The sequence below is a fragment of the Chenopodium album genome, chromosome 20, assembly GCF_948465745.1.
Source record: "Chenopodium album chromosome 20, dcCheAlbu1.1, whole genome shotgun sequence".
Lineage (NCBI taxonomy): Eukaryota > Viridiplantae > Streptophyta > Magnoliopsida > Caryophyllales > Amaranthaceae > Chenopodium > Chenopodium album.
In genome coordinates, this window is record NC_137853.1 from 8,753,646 (window position 1) to 8,779,656 (window position 26,011).

The window sequence follows — 26,011 nt, forward strand, 5'->3', positions numbered from 1 at the left end:
TGACACTATTTATAAACTTTATTTTGATTAACATTTGTGATTTTTAAATGTGAGAAAACATAGTTGTGTGGATCTTGTTAGATTCGTTTCATTGTATACCTGGTTAAAATTTAATTTTTTGTATTTTTACAATAGTATTATTAAAGGTATTTTTCATTTGTATTTTTGTATGGACAAATATGATAAAAGAAATGTGTCAACTAGTTTGAAATGATGAAAGTCAAATATTCAATGAATCATGCTTGAACAATTGGTTGACAGCACAAGCTATGCAATTAGTATTATATACTCCTGGATCACGGTACTCCAATATTCCATGTTCAATATACTTAAATTATTTTGCCTAAGGGTCTGTTCACATTTACTTAATTTCAGTTCAGTTCAGCTCCAATCAGTTCAGTTCAGCTCCAATCAGTTCAGTTCAGTTTCAGCTCTTAATTTCTCTCTCTCATATAATATTAATTTCAGCTCAATTCAGTTCAGTTCAGCTCCAATCAGTTCAGTTCATTTCAGTTCATCTCTAATCAGTTCAGTTCAGTTCAGCTTAGTTCAGTAAATGTGAACAGGCCCTAAGTCTTATGTTATTTTGCTTAAAACCTTGTGTTATTTTGCTAAAATAATATGTTATTCACTTATTTACTTTAACATCATTTATAAATAAAATAAATAAATAAATAATAATAAAAAAAACATGCATTTATTAAAATAACATGTACTTCCTCTGTTCTTTTTTACTTGACCTGTTTCTTTTATCAGGATTGCCAATGCAAAACTTTAACAATCAATAACTTTAATTCTCCATAAGTAAAAATTGTAAAATTTACATATTATTATAGTACTTATTGAGACAAATTCAAAAAGATGCTACATGAATATGTTTTTCATTACATATTATTCACAAAAGACGGTCAAAGGAGGGGTCGTGAATAGTGTAAAAGTCAAAGCGGGTCAAGTAAAAAAGAACGGAGGAAGTACTTATTTAAAAAATAACATATATATAAATTTAAATAATAAGAGGTTCACATCAAAATAACATGAATTTTATAATTTGGAGTACAGCGAAAGGATCAGTGTTGAAAAAAAAAACAACATGCAAATATAAAATAACATATATTTATTTTAAAATAACATATATATAAATTGAAATAACAAGAAGTTCATATTAAAATAACATAAATTTTATAAACCTGGAGTACCGTACACACGGTACTCCAGGGATAGCATAGAATTTGCGCAAGCCATGTTCTTCCTTAAGTTTGCATAAGTTAAATGAATATAGAAAATGGAACAATACTTATTCAACCAACTCGACTCAATTCGACTCATTTACATCTCTGGGCCATCTCCGACAATAATCCATAACACTTTTGAATTACAATAGTACGTCCGACTAGATAAATACAAATTCTTAAATGGACCTGGTTCACACTAATTTATTGTGGACCACTAACATTAGAGAAACTATGGTTGTTTTATTAATAAAAAAAAAAAAGGTCACTATATTAATAATTAAGGTCACTATGTTGAAATAAAAGTCATTTTAATAATATATACAATATAATAGGTTAATTTTTTCAATGAAATATTTTATATAGTGGTCAATATAAATAATAAAGATCACTATGTTAAAATTAGGGTCATACGTCGTACTTCAACTTCACAATAATATTAAGCGTTATACTAGTTTTGATAAAGTTACTATGCTAAAAATAAGGTTACTATGTCAAAAATGAGGGTCACTATGTTCAATATAATGTCAGCTGCGTGTGTATAACCTCTGGTCCACAATAATATTATTGTGAACCAGGTCCACGCAAGTCTTTCTGCTACATAAATATCAGATATTACGGGTCTGACCAAGGCCATCAAGCACTAAAAGTTTTATATTCATACACTGTGAAAGCCTATATTGTATATTTTCTGCCGTTATATTGTGTTTGACATTTCATATAACAAGATGATAACAATAATTTTATCAACTGTAGTACATTGTAAAAGGGGTCGTTTGTATATAAAAATAAAATAAAAGGGGTCGTTCCTCCTTTAAACAAAAGATTTTAAAAGGCGTAGGAAGCTAGGAATACATATTCAACCATTTTACTATGGAAAACGTTTCCCAACATCAACAACTCAAGAAAACTAGACATTACCAAATCACTTTGCAACGGATAGAACTGAAAAGTTGTGTAGTTGGAGCTTTTTTTTCTTTATAATTCAACGTTAGAGCATGTTGTGTCTGATGAATGACATGCTTGCTTAGGTTCGGGTTTGGATTTCCCAAGTGATGATAATGGTTCGTGATCCGACCCATTCGAGCATCATGAAAACAAATGAAAGAACAGTAGGGTTTGCAACTTCTGCTTGAATCTGACTGCTTAAATCTCATTTCTAAGCTCAAGTACGTCAATAATATTTGGTGGGTCAATAATATGTTGATATCCCCTTGTTTTTTTTTACCTGTTGCAGAATCTCTTCTATAGCTTTGCTGCTGCCACAAACGGATACAAATATATAAGGCTAAGCAGCGCATGATCTGCCTTTGACATGTCATTGCAAAACCTGCAACATGGGAAATGTTCATTTGTACCATACAACAAATACAAATTATGTAACCCAGAATTATAATTGTTACCATTATATAGTGTTTGTTTTACCAATATAAGCACATCAAGCTACACTTGGATTATATAAACTGCCTCCCATCCCCACCATCTTTGGATCGAAATCCAGGTTTAAGTCGGTCAGTGACTCTAATCACACCGCAACTCATGAATGTGATGCAACCTACATTATGAAAAAGTCATACAAGTTGCTTAAAAGGCTAACCAACAAATCATAAAGTAACCAGAGTCTTATCATACAGCCATAGTCATAAATTCATAATGAACATCACTGTCGTAGTTTCTCGGAAAACTTGTATTTTATATATACCTTCTTTCGATAGTAATATTTATATTTAACAACATATGAGCAGCTGCATACAAAGATGAGCTTCAAACCTTGGACACGTGATAAAAATATATAGAATTGATAAGGAGTGGTTGATACAGAAGATAGAACAAACATGATCAACATGCTGCAACTCTACAGCAGAGAGGTGCTGTTATGTACAATATTAGTCTTTGAGGTGCAGCATATGAAGATAAAAAATTGAACACAAAGACACTGGCAGAACAACAAAATATACCATCTCCGGCAAAAGAATTTATAACAGATAGTGTAGTTGGTCAACTATGTTGTTCAGAGTCTTCTCTTTCGTGACTCCCTCCTCTGTATGTCATCCTCCAGAATCAAATCTCCCTCGACTGTACAATACCAATTAAATGCTGGCACATGGATCTCTCAAACCCTTTGTTAGAATAAGTTAATTACTGCAGAAGCGGCTCATCTTCAATTGGCATTGTCTTGAGCCGTTTCTTTGCAAGAATCGTGCAGATGATTGTGGTAGCAACTGTAGCAGCAAACCCAACAACGTTCATAATAATTTCTTGTGCTGAGAGTGAATGCTTTGTGTCAGATGCATCTGCCAATGTCTTGATCAAGATACCACTGCAAAAACAGAAAGAAATACAATTCTAATTAGTCTCATTCTGCTACTTGTGCATGAACTGACCTGGAATATATAATAACAATAAAGAAAAGAGGATTCAGGACGACAAAGAAAAACAGAAGGTCAAAAAAGGCTTAAGATGACATTCACCAATCAATCACCAATATGCTCATCAGCAAAGCTAGATTAGCAGGGAGTCGAAAGGCTGTAAAATTAGAACCTACCTTATCAGTTTCAAAATCCTCTAGGTTAGTTCTTTCTATCAATCTGATAAGAACTTCACATTTTCCTTCACTATGCTTGATATAAATTATTATCATCTCTCCACCTCTAACTTTCTATCTCTCCTTCAAGCTTTTCATCAAAATGTTAATTAACGGACCCATCTTCATAGTAGTCCTCTTTAACAAACAGGTAAAAGCTGAATCTTATAATTCTCTCACTGGAAGACTGGTTATTCTTGAGCATTAATTATACGGATGTTAAACCTATTACAGACAGATGAGTCGCTCTTAAGGATTTTACACCACATTTACTTGTTTGTTTCTTTTATCTTTTACTGTGCACGTTTAACCACTAGCTTTTTCTAGACTTACATGATCTTAAATCCTCAAATTCCAGCCTTGAACAGTCTTGCAAGCTATTATACGATTTATATCCACATGATTGCTATTCACTGAAGTACATATATGCAACAATGTCTAAGCCCGCAATAAGCATATGCTGAGCCCACAAAAGAGAATGGTGAATTCATGACAGCCTTACGATAAAAAGTACGCTCATGGACTTGAAAGGCCACATAGCTGGCCACCCTTAAAGGATAAAGATCACCAACAATATCTCAATCAGATCATGTGGACATGGAGTAGAGTTTGAAAAATCTACTGTCCTCTAGAGACTTGTTCAAAAGATATGAAAAATGACTCTATACAAGTGTTGCCAACAACACATATGCTTTCACCAAAAAAAAAAAAAAAAAAAAAAAAAAATACACAACACATGTGCTAAACACGTCTCTGAAATACCCAGCAATCTTCCTTTAAAAAGAGAAATGCACCTAGAAAAGAGCAAGCATAACATATTGTTTATGCACCTAAACACATGACTACAAGCACCTAGATAATCAATGTGTTCCTCCTAAAGTACACCCCCACTCACCTCTTACCCCCTTAAAGTCAGGGAAAAGTAACACCTTGAAAATAATCTTACTCATGTGTATGGTCAAATCATCTTTATAGCAACTTGACACAATATAGTAGTCAATAAATTGCAAGTTATGTCTTAAATACTACAAGCATCTCGCTCACAAGCTGCTATACTACTAATCAAATTCATCGGGAGACATCAGTCAAAAAGCCAGATGTGAGTAAGATCAACCATGCCCTTTTTTTTTTAATGAATAACTTGAGGATTGACTTTCCCTTGTATACAGTATAACATCCCAAACATACTTTATGCCTTTTACGCAATAACAGTTACTCCAATCAAATCCGTTGAGAAAGATTACTCACATTAGGAAGCCATTAATTTGCACTTCTATTCATATGAGTTTAACCACAATCTAGTGGTCTAAAATAATTACTAGTAAGGCTGCCTACATCATGACCTCCCTAAACTGTGACAGCAGAGGCATTGTTATTTCCCCAAATTTTCTGACTTGCTACCATGAAATCATTATCAAAATCTAAATAATGCAGGAAGCTATTCTAGGGAAAGTTTGCAAGGTGATAAATAATTAAAAAACATCATGTTTTGGAAGAATTAGTTCCTTAAATTTTGACGGTCAAACAGTTCTTGTGAAGAAACCACAAGAGACCAGCCAAAATTGATATAAGCCTTAAAAATCTTTCCACTTATCTTGAGGCTTGGGGGGAGTAATTAGCCTAATTTATTAAATTTAGGCATTGCTCTCCAATGTTAAGTATGCTAGCTAGTTATAAAAGTGTTGGATCTGTTAGCAACTGGAGCAAGTGTCATGATGTCAGCTAAGGTTACTAAAAAAAAGGGAAAAAGAAGAGAGGGGGGGGGGGGGGGGGGTACTCAATTTGTGTCTCTTAACTCTCTTGGAATAATGCACAAAGGTTTACAATATTTCTATAGATTCATTTATTTGAAAATCCAGTAACCTGAAACAAATAGATAGAAGATTAGAAGTCCTGCAAACAAAGATACAAAATGACATAATTCATGGAGATGAAACAGCATACAAGAACATAATACAGTGGAACAAATGGACGATTGATTTCCAAGAAAAAGGACCTCTTTATATAACAAAAACAAAGCAACATTCCTAGACAGCCACAGAAATAACTTACGTGTAGAGTGCAACCAAAACATCAGGCACCATTCCCAGTACTGACCCCAAAATATAAGGCCCATATTTGACATTTGTTGCTACAGCACAGTAATTGTATATGATGTAGGGAAAGGGAGAAATTCTTATCAACGACACAGCACGAAATTGATCAAGCCATTCTCCTTCACCAGCTAGTCTTATGATAGAAGCTCTCTTTGGATACTTTTCCATCCAATTCTGTTCAAGCATGCGAAAGCATTAGCAAATGACATACAAGTGAACAAGAAAAATTCTATTTTTAGGTATATTTTGGATTTATAACCAATGTTACAGCCAACACTTACTTGGATTTTGTGGTAGAAGAGGGAACCAATAAGGTACGGCAGAGAAACACCAATGAACACAGCTGGCATAATTAATAGGAAGCCGTATACATAACCAAAAGTCATCCCAGCCACCCACATGGAAGGAGATGATGGCAAGAGAATGGTAGGAAACAATGCTACAGAAGTAAAGATTATAAGTGCCAGAACAGGGGTACTGAATGAAGTTCTCTCCCAGTTTAGAATAGGAATTATTCCCTGCAGAAAGAAAATATTTATCTTTGTGAGAACATAAGATGCAAGAACTCAAACAATAAGGATGTACAGTAATTTCCACATCAATGATCGAGAACATGTTGTCATGCTACTAGGAAAAAGAATGTCACCAAGGCTTTTCCTAACTGTAACATTTTTTTTTTATTTCTTATCACCAAGTTTTTGCAATTATTGTAAATGTTCAATACATATACAAGAGATTCCTAATTTAAAAAAAAAAAAAAAAAAAAAAAAAAGAAAAAAAAAGAAGACTATAGCTGAAGAATATGAAAGGAGCCCTTCTTGTTCCATCAAGTTCTTATTTATCCAACTTGTGGAGATTATGCCTTCCCCCTTTAGCCTTGAGTATGTATCTTGTATCTTATCAACTACTTACTTCCCCAACTGCAAGCCCCGACACTTCACTTGCTAATAAAAATTGACAATTCATCAATGTGATCATGGAACAAAATATTGCAGCAATGGTGCTAGGCTTCTATCTATGTATTTAACTTGCACGTAATTATTATTCCTTTCGTACAAGTCCTAGTCTGAATCTCCTTTCCAGTTCTATACTTCTAGAACCTCTCCCCAAAATCAATTCATCATCTTGTTTCATGTTCTTCAGTTTACAGATCAAAAAGTTATGAATAGTCAGTCATACACTAGCGTGAGACTAAATAGCAACACTACCCAATATAAATCCTCCTCTTTTGTTCATCCATTACTTTCGAAACCGCCTCTCTAATATGATTGAGCTGACTATGCCACTAAGGGTAAGTTTGTGTACATATAGACCTCATAAACTCGGATTCGTGTTGTTTTTTCCCAACAATTAAAGAACAAAACTCCAAAGTACGGATATAATTAATATGATTGCAACAATAATCATACCACATATGAAAGTACGGAACAATATAATAATCCTAAGCACATAAAAAATTATAAAAATTACACCCAGAATTCCCAGAGATGAAAATCTTATCTATAAGAAAAAGGGGCAAAGAAAAAAAGTAAATCAACTAAATCTTCTGTTGAGCTGACAAATTTAGCAACAAATCGAATCAAATAACAACAAATACAATTATAATATGTATAATTTATGATCAATTTCCCCAAATTGTAAGCAAATTCTTACACAGAATTCCAATTATCTAATAAAAAATACCCAATTTGACATATGAAATAAAAAACCAAAAATCAGAGGAAAAAATCAAAGAAAAATTGAATACCTTATCCATTGCAAAAGGTCCAAGCCATTTGAAAACAACAAGAGCAAGACCACCCAAAAAAACGAACAATAAGAAAAATTTAATCCATTTACAGATGAAACAACATCGTATTCTGGGTGTTGAAGGTTCCGACAAACAATGATCCTCCACCATTGAATCACCCTCTTCTTCTTCCTCCTCGTACTGAACTAGATTAACGTAAAACTCATCCTTGTCGGAGACTCTTAACGTTGTTAGCTCCGGTACTGCGATGACGTCGTTGTTGTCATCATTGCCGACAAAAGTCATCACCTCTGCCGGCGATCTTCCGGTTAATTCGGTTTCCACTTGTAATCAATTGAAATTCTCCGACGAATTTGAGAAACCCTAATTGAGGAGAGAAATTAATTGAGATTGGAATTGAATTGGGGAAAAATCAACCGTTGGGAGAACGAAGGAGGAGAGAGAATCAATGAATATTGAGGAAATAATTTTGGGATGAATGAATGAATTCGTTAAAGTAAATAATTTAGCAATTTATTTATGCCCCCACCTTTTCTCCCTCTTCTTTTTGTTGCAATTTGCATTTTTGTATAATTGTGAAATTTTGTGTTTGTTTTTTTCTTTTTATTATTGAAGAAAAAAAAAAAGAATTTGTGTTTATTATAAATTAATGATTTTCTTTTTGATAAAAATTATTTGAATTAATTAGTGATGTTGATAATGAGGTGAATAACATTCAACCTTTTATTTTGATTTTTATTTTTCGAATGGTGAGAGGAAAGAAAAACATTAGAAGATAGTTTTTACAAGTGAAACTCCGTTTTTATAGGGGTAAAGGTTAATTAGTCCGAGTTTTACTCGAACTTCCTCTTTTTTGGGTTAAGAAATTGCTTAGATTTTATATTGATTTAGTAATTTTCTACTCCTATCATTATTAGATAGTTCTAGAATACTCTTTTGTCATATAAAGGCTATTGATAGATAAATTGCTTTTTTGCACTATTTATATGAATAGAGTCAAATATTATGCAATTTTAAAATGTGGAGAGAACCATTTCACCAAAAAAAAATGTGGAGAGAACCATCGATAAAATTATATGAGAGTAAATTTTTATTTGTTTTGACCTAAAATAAAGGTTGTGAATCTGACAAGGATATATAGATGAAATATGTAGAGCTACATGTAATCAATAAGTGTTTTTATTGAAAACAAAATTAGGGTAATCAGATCAATTCATCTTTTTAAATTATATGCTTAATTTAATTCACCTTTAGATCGGATAATTTTATTTCAAGTTATCAAAGTTTTCATGTTAAATTGTAAGGTTGTGACATGAACTATAAATTTTAAGGCAATATATTCGTTGAAGATACTGTAGTTATTTTGTTTATGCTCGATAATGCTTGTGAGTTGTGAGGAGTGGAGAGAGGTGTTTGACATGTATTGTTTTGTTGTGAATTTATAAACTTACATGTTCTTATAAAATTTTGAAACACTTGACCTTTTTTGCCCGTGAATATAACACTCTTTATTATTGACACAAGATCATTATTAGTTTAATTAACTCCATTTGTATTAATTTCTATCTTATTATCTCATAGATCACATGCAATTAAAAGTACATCAATTTATAGCAACTTACATATTAGCTTATTAATTTTCATTTCACTACCCCCCATAATTCGTCATAAAACTAAATTCAAATAAACCTAAATGATACGAGTAATTAGAAACAAAGGCCACTTATAATTTTTCCTTCGAGATTTACAAATACGTCATCATATATAACCAGCTTTCCAAGGGAAAGGCCATTATAAATTTGATTCTTTCTATCAAGGATTCAAGGTCGTCTATTACATGGTTTAACCGGAGCTATATAAACAATTTTAATGTCTAAGTAAGAAAAGAAATCTTCCGTTCATCATAATGAAATCAATACAACAAGTTAGCAACCTTTTCATATTTTCAGTGCTTTTAATTTCTTATTTATTGTAATTATTTTCTATTAAGCTTTAGTTGTATATGTCTTTCTTAAGATGATAAAATTAGTGTTTTTTTTAACGTTTTTTCAAAGTGTAAAACAATCATAATAATGTCATAGTAGTAATGTTTTTTCACAATTAAAATTAGACGGCTTTGTTTTTCTTTATAAACAAAAGTCAAAATATATCAAAACCAGTCTTCGTCAAAAAATAAAATCTGTTCTTTCAAAAAAAAAATCTAGGAATATCCAATTATTCCTATCGTATTTCATTCGAATGAAAATGAATTTCCCAAATTGGCACAATAGAAAAAGAAAAGGAAGAAAACGACGTCGCAAGTATGTGTTTTATCCCCTATTATTACATGACACGTGGATATATAGACTCAGACAGAAGACACGTGTACAGAAAAACGGTGAAGTGGGACCCATGGAAGTGAGCTAAGTGGACCGTCCCTTAAACGGTACGAATGGAAAGCTCCAAAATGAACTGTGATTGAGTTGTGTTGACTCCTGTCATCCAATACCACTTCCATTATTCATTTATTGCCCAATGGATTTTTCATCCATTTGTACATTTTACGTCCCTCCAAATAAATAAAAAAATAAAAAGAAAAAAAATGCAATAATTACACTAATTTATTCTTTTGAAAGAATAATTACACTAATTTAAGAGCTTGTTCAATATTTTACATTATAGGTTCTCTCTCTTCAAAAACCCTAAAAATTTCTCTATTCTCTCTCTTCAAACCTAGTCATTGATTTTTATCGATAGTAAGCCCCAAATTCTTCTTTAATTTAATGTTTTTGGCTAATAAAAATCACCATCAGTATGGTGATTATAGTCAGTCCCTCCATGTAGGGTTTTGTCAGTCCCTCCATGTAGGGTTAGTATTGTTTGTTTGTTTGATTTTAGTGTGTGCAGGGATACAAATTTAGAAGTTTCGTCTTGCAAATTTGTGGAATTGCGCGTCTGTTGGTATAAGGGTGTAGATTTCGAAGATTCGTCTGGCAAATTTGCAGATCTTGATGATCAATCAAGTTATATCTATTTTGCGACTATACATCAATGGAGCTCCGTCAAGAACAATGCAAAGTCATCTAAAATTATCCAGAGCAGTTCAGAAGCGATACCATTAGTTTAGGGGTATTTAATTCTTGTATTGAGAATTTAGATCTCTTAAGGGATGATTGTAAGTGTCGAATGGCTATTATTATTTAATGAAATCACCCCTCCCTATTCCATTAAAAAAAAAAAAAAAAAAAAGAGTTTGTTCACTTCAACTTATTTTTCCTGGTCTAAAATTATTTTTATTAAATTGAAATTATTTTTGTTGAATTGAAAATTATTTAAAGAAAATTAAAATTAATTTTACTGAACTGAAAGTATTTCTACTTAGGTGAATTTTTTTTTTTTTTTTTTTTTGATGAATTGAAATCATCTTTGATGATTCTCTATTACTGATATTTACTAGACTGCATTTATTTTATTAAACTGAAATTATATTATTGAATATTACAGTATTATTTAAGATAAAGTGAACAAGGCCTGAATAATACGGAGTAGTAATGCATCTCCATTTTAAAAACATTGCAATCGTTTCACTGACATATGTGTCAAAACATAAGTTTATTACCCAAAAAGGAATGGATATAATCTTTAAGAGATAGTGGGAGTAAGTGTTAACATCTTTGTGAAACATAGGTAGTAATAAATAGGAATAAATTAGAATAATGCATGTTGGATAAGATTAAAACTAACTTTATTAAGATTCTGGAGTAGAGTAATAGAAAATTAGAAATGCAAGAAACAAAATTGATAGCTTAACATTGTAATTTTAAAATATATGGAGTGTTTTACAGAAAAAAAAAATGAATATAATACTCGTAATAAAAATATATAATAACAGAAAACATCACAATCATATGACTCACCCTCATTCCATTTAAAAAATCTTTATAAAAATCGTTTAGAGTCCTATCTCAACTTTTCAAGATCACTATCTCCGACCTTCATCTCTAAATTATTGATGTGTCCGTCTCAACTTGCTTTTCACTTCCTATCCAACTACAATTTTTATTTGATTTCAAAAGAATATCTTGGTGATTTTCTTTTTCCTATAAGAAGGGTTATTTAGAGTACAAATCATATTGCACCAAACTGCAAAACCAATTACTCCATATATTTTACAATTCGCAATTATGTTGACCAGACCACAATTTACAGCTTAATGGGATTTTAAATACTTTCAACTACAAGTTAGTAAAAATATGGATTAATATGATGATACTACAAAATATTATGATGAAATCAACATGATATATCAAAATAAGTACTTTCTTTGACTTTCAGATAGTAAATAGAGCAAATATTAAGGGGACGACGAAATACTCAATAATAGTGAATAAGTCTGCAAAAGACTAAGGTCATGATTGAAACATTTTGTAATTGATGAAATTCATCAAAAGATTCACTCACCTAGTTCCCCGAATCAATCCCTCCTTTTAATCTTTTGTTTTAGGTTTTTTTTTTTTTTTTTATTTTTATTTGTTTCATAAAATTCTTCCATAATGTTTCATTATTAAACTTCAATTCTGACATTTTAATTCTTTCATACAAAACATTTATCTCATTCAAACATCCAAGCATATTGAAAAATCTTAGAGATTTTAAATGTTACATATTACTAGATTTATAATGTAAAACGTAAGTCATCTATTGTTCGATTTTGAGATTCAGGTTTCTAATTCATAGATTTTTATTTTTTCGATTAAATTTTTTTATTTTTATAATAATAATAATTTAATTTTCTAAATAAGTTTTGTAGTTTTACACTAAGATAGAAATGAAGGAAAGAAGGGATAGAAAAGGAATGGGAAGTAGAAGTGTTCAAAAAAACCCAACCCGATTTCCCGATGACCCGATAAATACCCGATGGGAAATTCCGACCTGAGAAAATAGCATATTATCCGCGTCGGGACATGGGCCGCATTTTTTAATACCCGGGCACCCAATTACCCGATATCTTTAAAAAAATACCCTCCCTCAAACTAAGCCCAGCCCACCCTAGTTAGGGTTCTTTCAAACGCCTCTCACCCCGCATCTCTCTCATTCCCTGCCTCCTCTTCCTCTCTTATTGCATCTCTTATTCCATGCCTCCTTTCTCTCTCTCTTCTTGTATCTTTCTCATTCCTTTCCTGCCTTCCTTCTTCCTTAAATGATTTCCTTCACAAATATAGAAAGAGAAGAAGAAGAAGAAGAAGAAGAAGAAGAAGAAGAAGAAGAAGAAGAAGAAGAAGAAGAAGAAGAAGAGAGGAGAGAGAATGTCTTCGGGCCTGTTCACATTTACTGAACCGAGCTGAACTAAACTGAACTGAACTGAACTGATTGGAGCTGAACTGAACTGAACTAAACTGAACTGAACTAAATTGAACTGAATAAAGCTGAAATGAATATTTTATGAGAGAAGGAAATTAGGAGCTGAATTGAACTGATTGAAGCTGAACTGAACTGATTGGAGCTGAACTGAACTGAAATTAAGTAAATATGAACAGGCCCTTCATCAGGGGGCGATCCAAGGCTACCATCGCCATATGTGTCGATTACTCCAGCATCCAGCAAATCGAACTCCTCAAGATGTTCCGCGTGAACTTCCTGTCGATTACTCCGGCTTCATCGCCGTATGCGTCGTCGTCGGAGCTTCTCCGGCAGATCTAATTCTTTTTCTCCTCTTTATTTTCCAAATTCATTAAATTTTGTCAACCCCTTTTATTAGTTTATTTTTCGCATCAAAGATTCAATCTTTAAGCTGTTAATTCCATGGATCTTTTTTGTACATTTTCCCACAAATTGTAAGTATAATTTTGGATTCTACATTATGTTTTTGTTATTTTAATTTTGATGATGATATGCTTGTGAATTGGGAAATCAGTGGTTATAATTTGTGTTTACCTAACAAAAAAAATTTAATTACAGCAAGTATAAATACCTAAAATTAATACAAGTATAATTTTTTTTTTTAAAGAAAGAAATCTGGGTACCCTATATCCCGACCCCGACCCGAATAATTCGGGTATCCGAAACCCGGGTACCCGAGATATTCGGGTCACGTGGGACGAATTCACAACTACCCGAAAACCCGGGTATCCGAATTTGAACACCCCTAATGAAAAGGGATGGAAAAGGAAGGGGGCCGGAAGAGTGGAGTTCATTTTCCTTCCAATTATCTTAATTTTGAAGGATTGATGTCTAGACTCTAGAGATTCCTTCCCTCTGTTTCCTCAACCTCTTTTATCCAAAATAATGGAACTTGTGCCCTTTCTTTCTTTTCTTTTATCCAAACCATAAAAGTGTTAGCTATTGGTTGATCAAATATAAAATTGGTTAAGAAAATTATTGACTAAATTATTTTATATAAACATATAATTATAATTAGGATGTCGCTAATTAACGCCTCGGGGACGTTGGATAAGCATTTAAAATACTACCTAAAGTGGTATTAATTTAGGAAAGCATAACAAAATTACGCGTCGATCGGTGTAATTAATGTTCATTTTAATTCAATCTTTCTACTTTTAGCTAGCTTATCAAACGCCCCCGTTCATTAGCTTTTGCCTTATAATTATAAAGTGCAATATGTGTATTTTTCTAAAAATAAATTATAAAATATGATCAGGTAAGGGGTAATACTATAAGAATTGAGCGAGTATAATCTCAAATGCACCACCTACTTATGAGTCATGATGAATATGAGTTGTGCCTTGTTAATCCCCTAGATAAACAAAGGGTATCTGGGGGTATAATCGTCTTTTCAAGTACCAGTGGAGGGGTATATGCGTCTTTTCATGTACTAGTTTAGGGGTACATATGCAATTTCCTCACCAAACAGTAATTGGACAGCTCACCAAAAATACTGAATAAATAACCACGCTTTTCTAATATATTTACAGAAATACCACCAGATTAACAAAATTTCGTTTATTAGGAAGATAAACTTGTATTTGTCGGATGAATATTAATATTTAGTCATGTTAACTACTCTATTCACCAAAATCATACGGAGTATTCATATTTTACCTGAGAGTATAGGATAGTAAAATAGAATTTGTACTTTCATATATTTAGGGTCTGTTCTGATTGACTGAACAAAATATTTTATAAGAGATAAAAATTAAGAACTGAACTGAAAATAATCTGAAGAGATCAGACCCTTAATAAGATTCGAACTCCAAACCACTCTATACTTAATTGAGAGTGACTAAGACGGAGACTGAGACTAGATTGAAAATGCGGTGCTGTGCAGTGCAGTGCAGTGCATTGCGACGTAAAATCATACACCCCTGCGGGCTGCGGCCCTGCCACCCTACTACCCTAGTACTCGTACAGTCGTACTCCGTATAATAAAAGACAGCAGCAGGACAGCAGCAACCTTTTCTAACACCAGTCAAAACTCAAAACCGAAGATCATCCTAAAAGTTAAGAAATAAAATCCAAAAAGAGAAGCTTCTTATTCCTTGAAAATTAAATCAAAACAAAAAAAAAAACAAAAAATGAGCACAGCAAATAATAATCTACAACTCCTCCATCTTCGCCACCTTCAAATTCAACGCCATCGTTGCTCATCTTTATCTCTCTCATGCCCTCGTTCATCCTCTCAATCTTCCAATTCTCTTTCTCTCTTCCCCTCAAAATGCAGTATTTCTCTTTCAGGTCAAACCCCATTAATTTTTTCGACTTTGAATTTTACATTTTCAACAAAAATGTAGTTTAATTATGTATTTGTATTTGATTTTGTAGGTCCAAATTCTCTTACCCTGAACCCCAAGATTATAAAATGTAATTGCTTTCTCTCTTATTTAAATTTGTAATTTAAATTTGAAAAAATTTGAATGATAGTGATTAATTGGAATTGGGTTTTTTTTTTTGGTAGGTGGGAGTTCTTGTAACGTGGTGGTTAAATGTGTACCAAAAGATTTTGAATCAGAATTCAATGTTGTTCCTGAGGTTTGTGTTTACTTTTGATTTTTTTAAATATAATTGTTTGCTTATTTAATTTGGTTATCAATCATTAGTTGAATTTTTAAGATTCTATTCTTGATTGTATGTAATTTTTGTTAAGTTTTTTGTCTGGTTTAGGCTGGAAACTAATAATTTCTATGGATATATATAAATATTGGGATTAATTGTAGGAGGAATATTGTTATCTGGATTTATGTTGCTTTAGAGTTTGGTTGTGTAATGTACACATAATTGCATATCCTTTAGTTTCTGGGTTGTGAACGAATGCGCTGTTGGCGTGAGCTTATGGGTTTTGTATTATAATTTCAAAGTACAGTATAAAATTTTCAAAAAAGTGTGTTTTTTTAAAATTTATTCAGTAGTGTTCTAAAGAAATTAAGCTGTTTTTTTTACATCGGTCATCCAATTTGATGGCTTGAGCTAGTTTCTTGTTTCTTGTTTCATATTTATAATTCTAGGGAATAGTATTATAGGACAATGTCAATACTATAGAATAGTTTGTGGTGGGGCTAATGAATAATGATTAGGGTTAAGGGAAATAATTGGACTTTTTGTTAAATGGTTGAAGCAGAAGAGAACTGGAAAGAACATAAACTTTGATCAAGCTATACTCCGTATTGATTAATGTATGATGATGTAAATGAGACCCGTGTTGATCAAATAAAGTGTATAATCTGATTGATCCTTGTAAGAATTAGGAATCTGTTATGGAGTACAAAATTGTAGATTTTGGGACCAATTCTGACCTCCTAATGCAATTCTGTATTGTAATGATTTCGCCTGTCATGGAATTGCCAGATGGTCGTATAACTGGTATTGGTATCCACATAATGAATGACTGAACTAGCATGTGTATATTATATAGTGGATGTAGTGTGACCAAATCACAGTGCTTCTAGAGATTTGGATTTATCAATGTGAATTCTGATGCGTTTAAAAGGGTGATTAGGTAGCTGATTTATTGCTATTTCTCTTTTGTTTTAGGAGGTTGAGAAGTTTGAAGACATTTCCAATATCTTGAGCAAAGCAAATTCTTTTTTGCCTCATGTTGTGCTTGCAAGTACACTGCTTGCTCTTGCTTATCCTCCTTCTTTTACTTGGTTTACCAACAGGTGGTTGTTTGTCCTGTTTCAAATTTTTATTTGGAGAATAAAAATATGTGCTGTGTTTAATAGCCATGTGTCTAAATTTGTATCTTTATGTGTTTCTGTTGCCTTTTGAATGCAAGATTCTACTACGCATTAGATAACTCCAGTTTTTTATGAGTCTGATAGACAGCCTTTCCATTTTCTCTCTTGAACACATTCATAGTGATACCACACCCTGTTTTTCTAGTTAAGAGTTTAGACACCTATAGAAGGAGATATCACTTGTTCTTCATATTCTACCTATAGTAAAACCAAATAAAAACATGTGAATTTATGATTTGACATAATACAATTCAAATAATATGCAAAATAGTTTTGGGACTTTTCAACCTGTTTATTTAATTGGGTCACCATACCTAATTGACTTAGGTAAACCTGTCAAGTTATTCTTAAAGTATAAGATGCAAGGTTGAAAAATCTGAAGGCTGAAGATTTGAACTACATTCTAGTATAATCCATCCTTTACCCTTGGATCACAATATAGGGTTGGGAACTAGGGATTTTTAAGCCCATACTGAATTCTAGTATAAATCATCCACTTTCCATCTTGAAGACTTAGAGTTCTGCTCACTACTTCTTTGTGTCTTTTCTTTAAAGACAAGCTTTTGTCATGAAAGGTTGAGTATCCTTCTTGGCACGTGTAACACGTGCTATCCTTATTAGTATTTTTCGCCTTGTAGCCTCTTCTCCTTTTGTGTATCTAGCTTACTTGCTCCAAACTTGACATAACAGATCAAATAGCTTCAATATTGGCCCCAAATTTATCGTCAGTTGTCCAATGACCACAGGCATAGCAGGCCTCCTTAAATTGCAAATTTATTCACTTGCTAGTTGCTACTGAAACCTTTCAGAGCAAGGCACCTTGAACCAAACAGTTCATAATGCTTGACACTATATAGCCATCTTGAACCAAACAGTTCATAATCCTTGACACTATATAGGTTTGTCAGTTCGACCATTATTTAACCATGTTTTATAATTTATATTCTCAACACTTATCCATCTTTTCAGTTTATAATTCTGCTGTGCCAATCTATTTGATCTTCTAGACCCTTGGCAGTTCAATTCTTCAAAATTGATTATGGTTTTCTGTGATTCATTTTCAATAATATTCCTCTTCCCAGGTGTAGAAGTCCTCCGCTGCTGATATAATTGAGATTATAAACCCTAAATTATCTGATATTTGAATTTTATTTATGGCAATAGTGGTAACCTTCCTTCCACTGTTTTCACTTGGTGCTTTACAAGTAAATTTTTGCTTCTGATTTTGATAATTTGATATGTGATCTTATGTTGCTGAAGTTAGCTTTGTAGTTTGTGGTTTATTTGTTGGGTGCTCCCATAAATGTGCTAGAATGTAACCTCTTTTTTTTTTTTCCACCTTAAAATAACAATAACCAACAAGTTTATACAATCTCACTGATTTTCAAAATATTTCATTATATTGGAAATTGAGAGACTGCCAGACTGGGCCCATGTCTCGGTCCAATGATTATATGGAACTGCTTACCGCTATGGAGTATTTGCATAACTTTAGTTTGGAGCTTGCATGGCAATAAAATGCAAGTAATCATTAAGTTGGAAAAGTGTTCCCATAAGGTAGCAGCTTTTTTTTTGAAACCCCAGAAGGTAGCAGCTTGGGAACATTACATACAGTCCTGGAGTTGTCTTGGCTGTGAGTTCAGTAATTCTCAATGTTAGAACTGAAGTATTTGCTGTTAATAATCTTTGTCTGAAACTGCTACATACAGTTTAGTCAGATAATGAGTTCACTAGATAAATTTTTTTGCCTGGAACACTAAATACAGTCTAGTCTGAATGTCTGATAATGATTTCACTAGATACAAATTTCTCTACCTGGAACACTAAACCAATCTAGATAATGCTTGGCACACTAAAGAGTAAAGACAATCAGTCAGCTGGTTTATTCTGAAAACTCGATGTGCAGAAATTTTAAATTATGATCTCACCCACCTATTGACCTATTTACTGCTTCATGGTGTTTATTGCATTATTACAGGTACTATGCACCAGCACTGGGATTTTTGATGTTTGCAGTGGGTCTAAATTCAAGTGAGAAAGATTTCCTTGAAGCATTTAAAAGACCTGCTGCTATTTTTGCTGGCTATATTGGGCAATTCGTTGTCAAACCTCTGCTTGGATTTATATTTGGCAACATTGCAGTGTCAGTTTTTGGTCTTCCAACTCCTGTTGGTAATAGTCATCCAGCTTGTTTCTCAATATATGTTACTTCGTATCATGTTATAGTAATTAATGTTTCAACTGGTACCTACAGGTGCTGGGATCATGTTGACATCTTGTGTCAGTGGGGCCCAACTCTCAAATTATGCAACTTTCTTAACTGACCCTCAAATGGCCCCTTTAAGCATTGTTATGACATCATTGTCTACAGCCTCTGCAACATTTGTGACACCCCTTCTATCACTGCTTCTCATTGGAAAGAGATTACCTGTTGACGTTAAAGGAATGATGACTAGTATTATGCAGATTGTAGTAGCACCTATTGCAACTGGCTTGCTTCTGAATAGGTGAAACCTGACTTCTTTCTTTGTTATCCTTCCATCCGTCTTCCACACCCTTTGTAATTCTATTGTTGGTGATTAGTTCGTGACTCTCATACATTAGTACAGGTTGTTTCCTAAGGTCTGCAAGGCAATACGGCCCTTTCTGCCTCCACTATCAGTTTTTGTAACATCTCTTTGTATTGGTGCACCCCTCGCTATCAATATACATGCTGTTATGTCCCCTTTTGGATTGACCATCCTTCTACTTGTAACTATGTTTCACCTGTCTGCATTTGTTGCTGGTTATGTGATGTCTGGCTTGGTATTTCATAACGCACCTGATGCAAAAGCTCTCCAAAGAACACTTTCCTATGAGACAGGTGTTGTACTTATTTCCACTGCTGATTGCTTCTTTACTTTTTTCTTTTTATATGTAATCCATATTATATAGCTAACTTAATATTACCATATAGGCATGCAAAGCAGTCTTCTTGGTCTGGCACTTGCTAATCGGTTTTTTGAGGATCCTGTTGTGGGAGTTCCTCCTGCTATATCTGTAAGTCCAAGCTTTACCTGTCACTCTTGAACTGGGTTATAGTATACTTTCTAAGATATATACAAAGCAGGTGACTAAGTAGTCCTGTCACTGATAAGAATAGACAAACATGCATGACGTATGCCAACCTTGCCTTAAACCTTCACACTCACACTTAACACCCCCCCTCCCGGGCGACCCCACTTTCCTCTCTTTTTTGAGGATGTACGTTGTTATCCCCTTTGGAATTCATTGATACAATTGCCCTCGATGTGATAATAATCCTAGCTACCTCGGCATCTGGGTTAGCTCTAGCAATGAAAACTGGGATTTTATATTTTGGTGGATTGCTCAATTGTTTAAAATAAAAAAATAGTGATTCAGCCATTATATCCTCCAATATTATGTGTGAAAGAAACACTTCTATTAAGGTTTCTGTATAACCTTCGATAGCATATTAACAGAGTCAACTCAACTGTTTGAATACGAAGCTTAGTTGTACAACAATGATGGCATGAAAGAACTCAGTAGAGCAGCTTATTTCCATATATATAGTCTAAAAACTTACGATCCATTCTGAAATTTAATTTGCGTCATTGTTCTGTTGACCTGGCATACAAGGCTCTGAACGGGAAATGTCTTGTTGAGCCACCAATTGTCCACTGAATGCTCAGCAAGATCACAATGAAGAGTAAATTATATGGATTATATCATTATAAGCGCAGATACAGTCATGATTATTTATCTATGATAGAGTTGCAAAAGAAAAGCTATTTTAATGGATAGTCTCCAGCTCAATTCTGCCAGACGTTGTGGTTTGTGGATTATGTTTTCATTACTTACCAGTGGTACCAAGCGGCATCATAAGGGAAAGATTTCTTCCCATATGGGCCTGGCCTGATTAAATACGGATTGGCGGGATTTCTACTTGGTTTATCTTAAACAGAATTCTGGAAAAAGTTTACTTGGATGCTAGATGCAACTATAACTTTAACAATCAGAATAGAAGAACAAGAGACAAAGAATAGTCTTAGAAACAAGCTGTCCTTTAGAGTATAGGCTACTATGTTCAGATTGCAGTGGTAGATGTAAGAAGGCATCCAGCTCTTTTGTGCATAGTATTTCATTTCCCAAGTTCTATGGTTGATTAAAAAAACTCATAATTGCTCATATATTATCATAATGCTTGAGAATTTGAGATGCATAAACTTCTATATATTCATAAGCATCAGTTGATTTAGTCTCACACTCACTCACAGTCCTTTTGTTTTGCAGACTGTTATGATGTCTTTGATGGGGTTCTCTCTTGTTATGTTGTGGGCGAAGAAGAAGAAATGATAGTTTCAAGTACAAGTGCCATCACAAGTTGTGGAAGAACTGGCGTGTTTGTATCGACATCTGGAATAAGTATACACGTTTTCTGATGAAGACGAAGCCCATGCTGGACCTATGAGTTCAGGGAGAGCTGGTGCAGCAGTGCTTCTGTAATTTTGTATCTAACATTAGGCATTAGTAACCATGGTTTATGATGATCGGATTGTGGTCACTTAAGTAGGTTTAAATAGCATAATGTCTGGTGTTTATACACCTGACAGTGTGTAGGTTTAGGCAGTAGCATAGCAGCTAGCCTCTTGTTTGTGTCAACACCTATTAACGTTTTTATATACCAATCTTCTTATCATTCTGGCTTTTGCATTTTGTTGTAGACATATTACCGATTCCCAAATTAATGTAGCAGATGAAGTATTTTTATTTTTGACATGGATTATTGAGTGAGCTAAGTGTATGCATTATAATCCAATATTGGTAGTTGAGCCATTATCATGGAAGTTTATTTTTAGTAAATACTCCGTATTTTGTTAGTAGTTTGTTACTAAATTACATGAAACATGTATGCTATAAAGTCTAAATTGGAAAATGTATATTACAGAAAAAGTTGTACAAATGTTCTGTCTGTCCTGGGGATTGGTAATGCTGTCGATGTAGACAAGTTTCTGACACATATATTGAAGTTTCTGACAAGTTTCTGTCTGCTGCAGTTTAATAAGAGAATAGAACTGTTTCGTTAATCATTTTCGGATGAACAAAATAATGTAACGGTGAAAGGAAGTTAAAGGGTGCATCATTTCAACAGCTACAATCAATTTTGGTTATAAAATTCAATTGATCTTCTTATCACCGTCAGCTATGATTCTGTGAACAAGAAATGGTTTGACAGCAAAGGTATCATCTTGTGAAAAGAAGCTAAACTAATACTTAGTATTACAGTTTATAATGCTTGAATGAGAGAAAAATCTCCCAGTGAGTGAAAAATCCGTAGTTTCGTGTCTGATTTTAACAATTAGCCCTTCTTTGTGAACATTCTTTATCAGCTCCACGTGGACAGCCATTACATTTGCCTAGTTTCCTGCTTCTGTCATTCCAAAGCATTCATTTGTTTTTTTACCAGGTTGCCTCTTAGCTTCCTCAGTAACACAAAAAATGCAACCTACCCTAAGCAGCGTCATTGACTACCTAAGTATCAGCTGGTAGATAAGTTAGGGCTAGGAGTCCTTTTCTGTGACCAACTGCCCAGGTCTTTTGAGATCTTGATCCCTTGGCAGAAGAAAAGGCGGGAGAAATCGAGGCACAGAAAAACCCACCACTACACATAGGAATGCGAATGCTGCAACCAGCCAAGCTTTATGGGGGATGCCCAACATCAGCTCATCACAAACTGTCATAGTTAGGAGGCAGAATGAGTAACAGGTGCAAGTTCATGTATCGGCCACATATAAAAAGCAGAATAAGCGAAGAACTAAAAACAGGAATTGTTTGATAAAGATGAATATAGAAGACAGGAAGCACAAGAAACATGTTCAATGCAAAGTATAAGAGCAATATTTATCTGGTCACTTGGTCAATTCACTGTTTCACAGTAACTGTAACATCAAGTCTATCTCTAATAAGGTGAACAAAATAGTTCATCCCAATATACTAATACTCTAAGCATCCTAACCAAAATATCTAAGCATGTTCCAGTCTATGACAATGAAGTAATCATTCCGAATCAAAGACAAGAAAGCAGCATACCTATATTGAACAAGATGTTCTCCCTTTCCTGAACACCGGGTATTGCAACAAATCCCTCAGGCTCCACAGTTATCAGAACATACAATCCGCCCTGTCCATAACCCACAATCAAATATAGTAAACCATGAGATGACCATCGATAAACAATGAACGTACTCAAACCTGACGATTGATCTCATCAAGGTCCTCCGCCTTGAAAATCAGTTTCTCAGTGTTGAGCAATTTCCTTAGCCTGTTCATTCCAACATCAGAAACACCTCTCTTCAACTGTAATGAAAACATAGCAGGTATCTGTAACACAAACAACACCCATCTGGCCATCAATAAGCTCGCAATCAACGATATCCCACGGATAATTACACAAGTTTAAATCATGTTATAAATTACATACAGTAGCTGGATATGAGATCTTCACTTCATACCAAGTATCAGGTTTCAACCCTTGAAGTAAATAATAGCGCGATCCCATCTGTAATGGTAAACTTTCCTTAAACAACTCCTTCCCTACAATCAACTCCTTTTGATCAACTCTGTGTCATATAATTGTTTTATATCTCAGACATCAAATTCACCCAAAAGTGTAAATTAAAAAACATAATCAAAATTAGCTTGCACTAAAATTACAATGGATAGTCCAGAAATACACCATTACACTATTCTAGGGTGAAAATTATTGACTTTTTAAATATCCCAAATTGAAACAAGTATGACAAATTCATGGGGTAACTTTTTCTTGATTACTGATTAGAAGCTTCCCAATAATGCATGAAATTAAACAAGATTACAAATTCAATTTTTCAGGTGAATAATTTACAGTATGTATAAATTTCATTCTAGCAACAGTAGATTATGATAAATTTTCAAGCGAATGAATGAATGAATATGGAGCAAATGAAATAATGTACTGTAGTTGAAAAAAAAAGAATTAACAATAATTAGGATTAAGAAGGAAAATTAATAATACTAAATACAATTTAAGATTATTTGAATGTAGCAAGATGGAATTTTTATAGTTGGAAACTAAAAAAGGATGAAACTTGAGTTGTAGAAAGAAGACTAACCCGTTTCCATAGGTGCAAGTTGAGAAGAAGAAAAGAGAGATGCCAAGAATGTTGAGAATCGACATCAATTTAATCTGTGTTTCTTCCTCAAATGCTCTTAGAAGACTCAATTGCGGTTTTTGGTACAAGGAAATCTAGGAATAGGAGAGAATAATTTATTTATTTTTTTTTTTTTAATTTTTTATTAGTGTTTAAAAAAATACTGAAAAACAAAAGAACCCAAATTTAAAATTATACAAGCGGCGCAACTGTCCAACAACTGGTTTCCTGCATTAACAACAAAATTGAAAATTGAAATAATAAGAAATCAAATAATTCAATTGTAGTTTACAAGAATTGAATTTTGATTTTGAATGTTGGGGAAATGTACCATATGTTTAGAGAGAGGACCAGCGCAGTGAGGACATGAAATTGGAGTTACAACTTTAGAATTTGAAGAATTCTTAGCCATCTTCAAGCTTTGATATACTGATTATGTGGTGGTTGTTCTTGATGGAGGTGGTGGAGCACCGTGGTGATATGAGAGAGAAAGTTAACCTATAATATGATCCGATGATGAGTTGATGGAGGAAATTCTGTCTCCAGATCCACTCAATGCGTGAAATCATTAGATATACTTGAAAGATTGGAACTAAAATGCGTGCTAGCATAATAATTCAAAATAAGAAAAATAAACAAAATTGAGGATTACCTGTGAATTGTGAATTGAACAATTTTCTAAAAAAATTCAAACAAATTGCCAACAAAAAAAGCTTCAAATTTAACGAACTGAGAACAAATTAGATTCAACTATCCAACATTGAAGTAACTTAGGGTTTATCAAATAGTTTATTGAGAGAGATTTAGGAGAGTGGAAAAATTTGGAGAAACCAATGTATGGAAATGCGATTGGAAATTAATTAGATGAAGCTCATGCAATGCACGGTTTATTTGATTTTTTTTTTTTTGTATTTATAAGCTAAAATTTGTTATATATTTAGATAAAATTCTTAATATTAAAAGATAATATTTAATACAGAGTATTTAACTAATTTAAACTTAAAAATCTCATCGCCAATTTTGCTTACGTGGTATTTGAATTATTTAATTCTAAAAAAAATTAATACTCTCTTATTTAATTGGATACTACTAAAATTCATAATCCTACATGGCGTGCCGAAAAAATTAGATCCTACGTGGCTCTCTAAAAACTCGGGAAAAAACTCCCCTTTATACATATATATATATTAGATTTTTATTAGTGGTTGAATTTAAATTTGAGTGGAATATTATGGTGCTTATTATTTGTAATGTATTCTGTAAAGGACAATAATGTAGACGGAATTTGATCTCAAGTTTAGATAGCGGCTCGAGATTCTAATCTCAATATTTAATAATTAATTACCACTTATATTGCTAAATTGAGATTGAGGCATTGAACCTCGTAGCTCATAAGTTGGCAAATGTTAGTAGAGATTATGATGAGATGAGGGTGTGGATTGAGGAGGTTCCCCCTAGTGATGCTATGGCTGTTGTTTGTGATGTTCCTTGAACTCTTTTGCTTTTGAATAAAAGTGTGGTGTTTGTGTCCCAAAAAAAAAAAAAAAAAAAAGAAAAAAAAAAAGATTGAGGTATTGAAACTCTAAGTTGTTTAGACTTGGCTTGAGCTTGCTCGAATGGATTTGAGCTTGAATCTATATCAAGTCAATTTCATAGTTTTATATTAATAATACTGTTATAAATGTTGATGGCTTAACAAGATATTTCAAATAAGTATAATTAAGTCGTTTGTGAGCCTAGCCAAATTGAACAAATTGTCCAAGTTAAGAAAACAATCATTGACTAAACATATTGATCATGTGTTATATTTGTTAATCTAATGACAAATTTTCAATCAAACTTGTTTATAATCAATGTATAATCAGTATAACTCAAATGTATTTATACCAACCAATGAGAGAGATAGCGGTCATTTAACATCTTCCAAGCCAAAACCAACCTAAGCTTAGTTAGGGCCTGTTCATATTTACTTAATTTCAGTTCAGTTCAGCT

The 26,011-nt window shown here is 33.2% G+C and overlaps 3 protein-coding genes across 6 annotated transcripts; 1 reads left to right on the top strand and 2 right to left on the bottom strand.

Moving 5' to 3' along the window:
* Positions 1–3,009: 3,009 nt before the first annotated feature.
* Positions 3,010–8,208, bottom strand: LOC145598590 (uncharacterized). The gene is made up of 4 exons (XM_081654961.1): positions 7,657–8,208; positions 6,191–6,427; positions 5,866–6,083; positions 3,010–3,549 (listed from the first exon to the last, which is right to left on the bottom strand). Exons 1-4 carry the CDS (start codon positions 7,942–7,944, stop codon positions 3,369–3,371), a joined length of 924 nt encoding a protein of 307 aa, XP_081511087.1. The 5' UTR covers positions 7,945–8,208; the 3' UTR covers positions 3,010–3,368.
* A 6,857-nt stretch (positions 8,209–15,065) lies between these two features.
* LOC145596585 (putative sodium/metabolite cotransporter BASS6, chloroplastic) lies at positions 15,066–21,606 on the top strand. The gene is made up of 9 exons (XM_081652772.1): positions 15,066–15,330; positions 15,418–15,456; positions 15,551–15,624; positions 16,624–16,751; positions 18,808–19,001; positions 19,084–19,336; positions 19,439–19,692; positions 19,786–19,868; positions 21,123–21,606. Exons 1-9 carry the CDS (start codon positions 15,171–15,173, stop codon positions 21,183–21,185), a joined length of 1,248 nt encoding a protein of 415 aa, XP_081508898.1. The 5' UTR covers positions 15,066–15,170; the 3' UTR covers positions 21,186–21,606.
* A 385-nt stretch (positions 21,607–21,991) lies between these two features.
* LOC145596586 (uncharacterized) lies at positions 21,992–24,884 on the bottom strand. Of its 4 annotated transcripts, none has more exons than XM_081652774.1 (8): positions 24,672–24,884; positions 24,351–24,517; positions 24,218–24,247; positions 23,981–24,114; positions 23,311–23,449; positions 23,082–23,210; positions 22,920–23,010; positions 21,992–22,563 (listed from the first exon to the last, which is right to left on the bottom strand). In XM_081652774.1, the coding sequence occupies exons 2-8, from the start codon at positions 24,429–24,431 to the stop codon at positions 22,391–22,393; spliced, it is 777 nt and encodes a 258-aa protein (XP_081508900.1). In that variant the 5' UTR covers positions 24,432–24,517; positions 24,672–24,884; the 3' UTR covers positions 21,992–22,390. The 4 variants fall into 4 exon arrangements, with proteins under 4 accessions (XP_081508900.1, XP_081508902.1, XP_081508903.1 ...); XM_081652776.1 differs by having other exon boundaries at positions 24,351–24,555; XM_081652777.1 differs by having other exon boundaries at positions 24,351–24,559.
* Between the last annotated feature and the right edge of the window lie 1,127 nt (positions 24,885–26,011).

Excerpts from the sequence above, each read along its gene's own strand:
- LOC145596586 (XM_081652774.1), bottom strand. The coding sequence starts at position 24,431 with ATGGCTAAGAATTCTTCAAATTCTAAAGTTGTAACTCCAATTTCATGT. Across the intron at positions 23,211-23,310 it reads AGATCTCATATCCAGCTACT|ATACCTGCTATGTTTTCATT; the intron begins GTATGTAATTTA and ends TTTGTGTTACAG. Across the intron at positions 22,564-22,919 it reads GAACATCTTGTTCAATATAG|TTTGTGATGAGCTGATGTTG; the intron begins GTATGCTGCTTT and ends TAACTATGACAG.
- LOC145596585 (XM_081652772.1), top strand. The coding sequence starts at position 15,171 with ATGAGCACAGCAAATAATAATCTACAACTCCTCCATCTTCGCCACCTT. Across the intron at positions 15,457-15,550 it reads GAACCCCAAGATTATAAAAT|GTGGGAGTTCTTGTAACGTG; the intron begins GTAATTGCTTTC and ends TTTTTTTGGTAG. Across the intron at positions 19,869-21,122 it reads GAGTTCCTCCTGCTATATCT|ACTGTTATGATGTCTTTGAT; the intron begins GTAAGTCCAAGC and ends TTTGTTTTGCAG.
- LOC145598590 (XM_081654961.1), bottom strand. The coding sequence starts at position 7,944 with ATGACTTTTGTCGGCAATGATGACAACAACGACGTCATCGCAGTACCG. Across the intron at positions 6,428-7,656 it reads GACCTTTTGCAATGGATAAG|GGAATAATTCCTATTCTAAA; the intron begins GTATTCAATTTT and ends TTCTTTCTGCAG. Across the intron at positions 6,084-6,190 it reads TCTTCTACCACAAAATCCAA|AATTGGATGGAAAAGTATCC; the intron begins GTAAGTGTTGGC and ends ATGCTTGAACAG.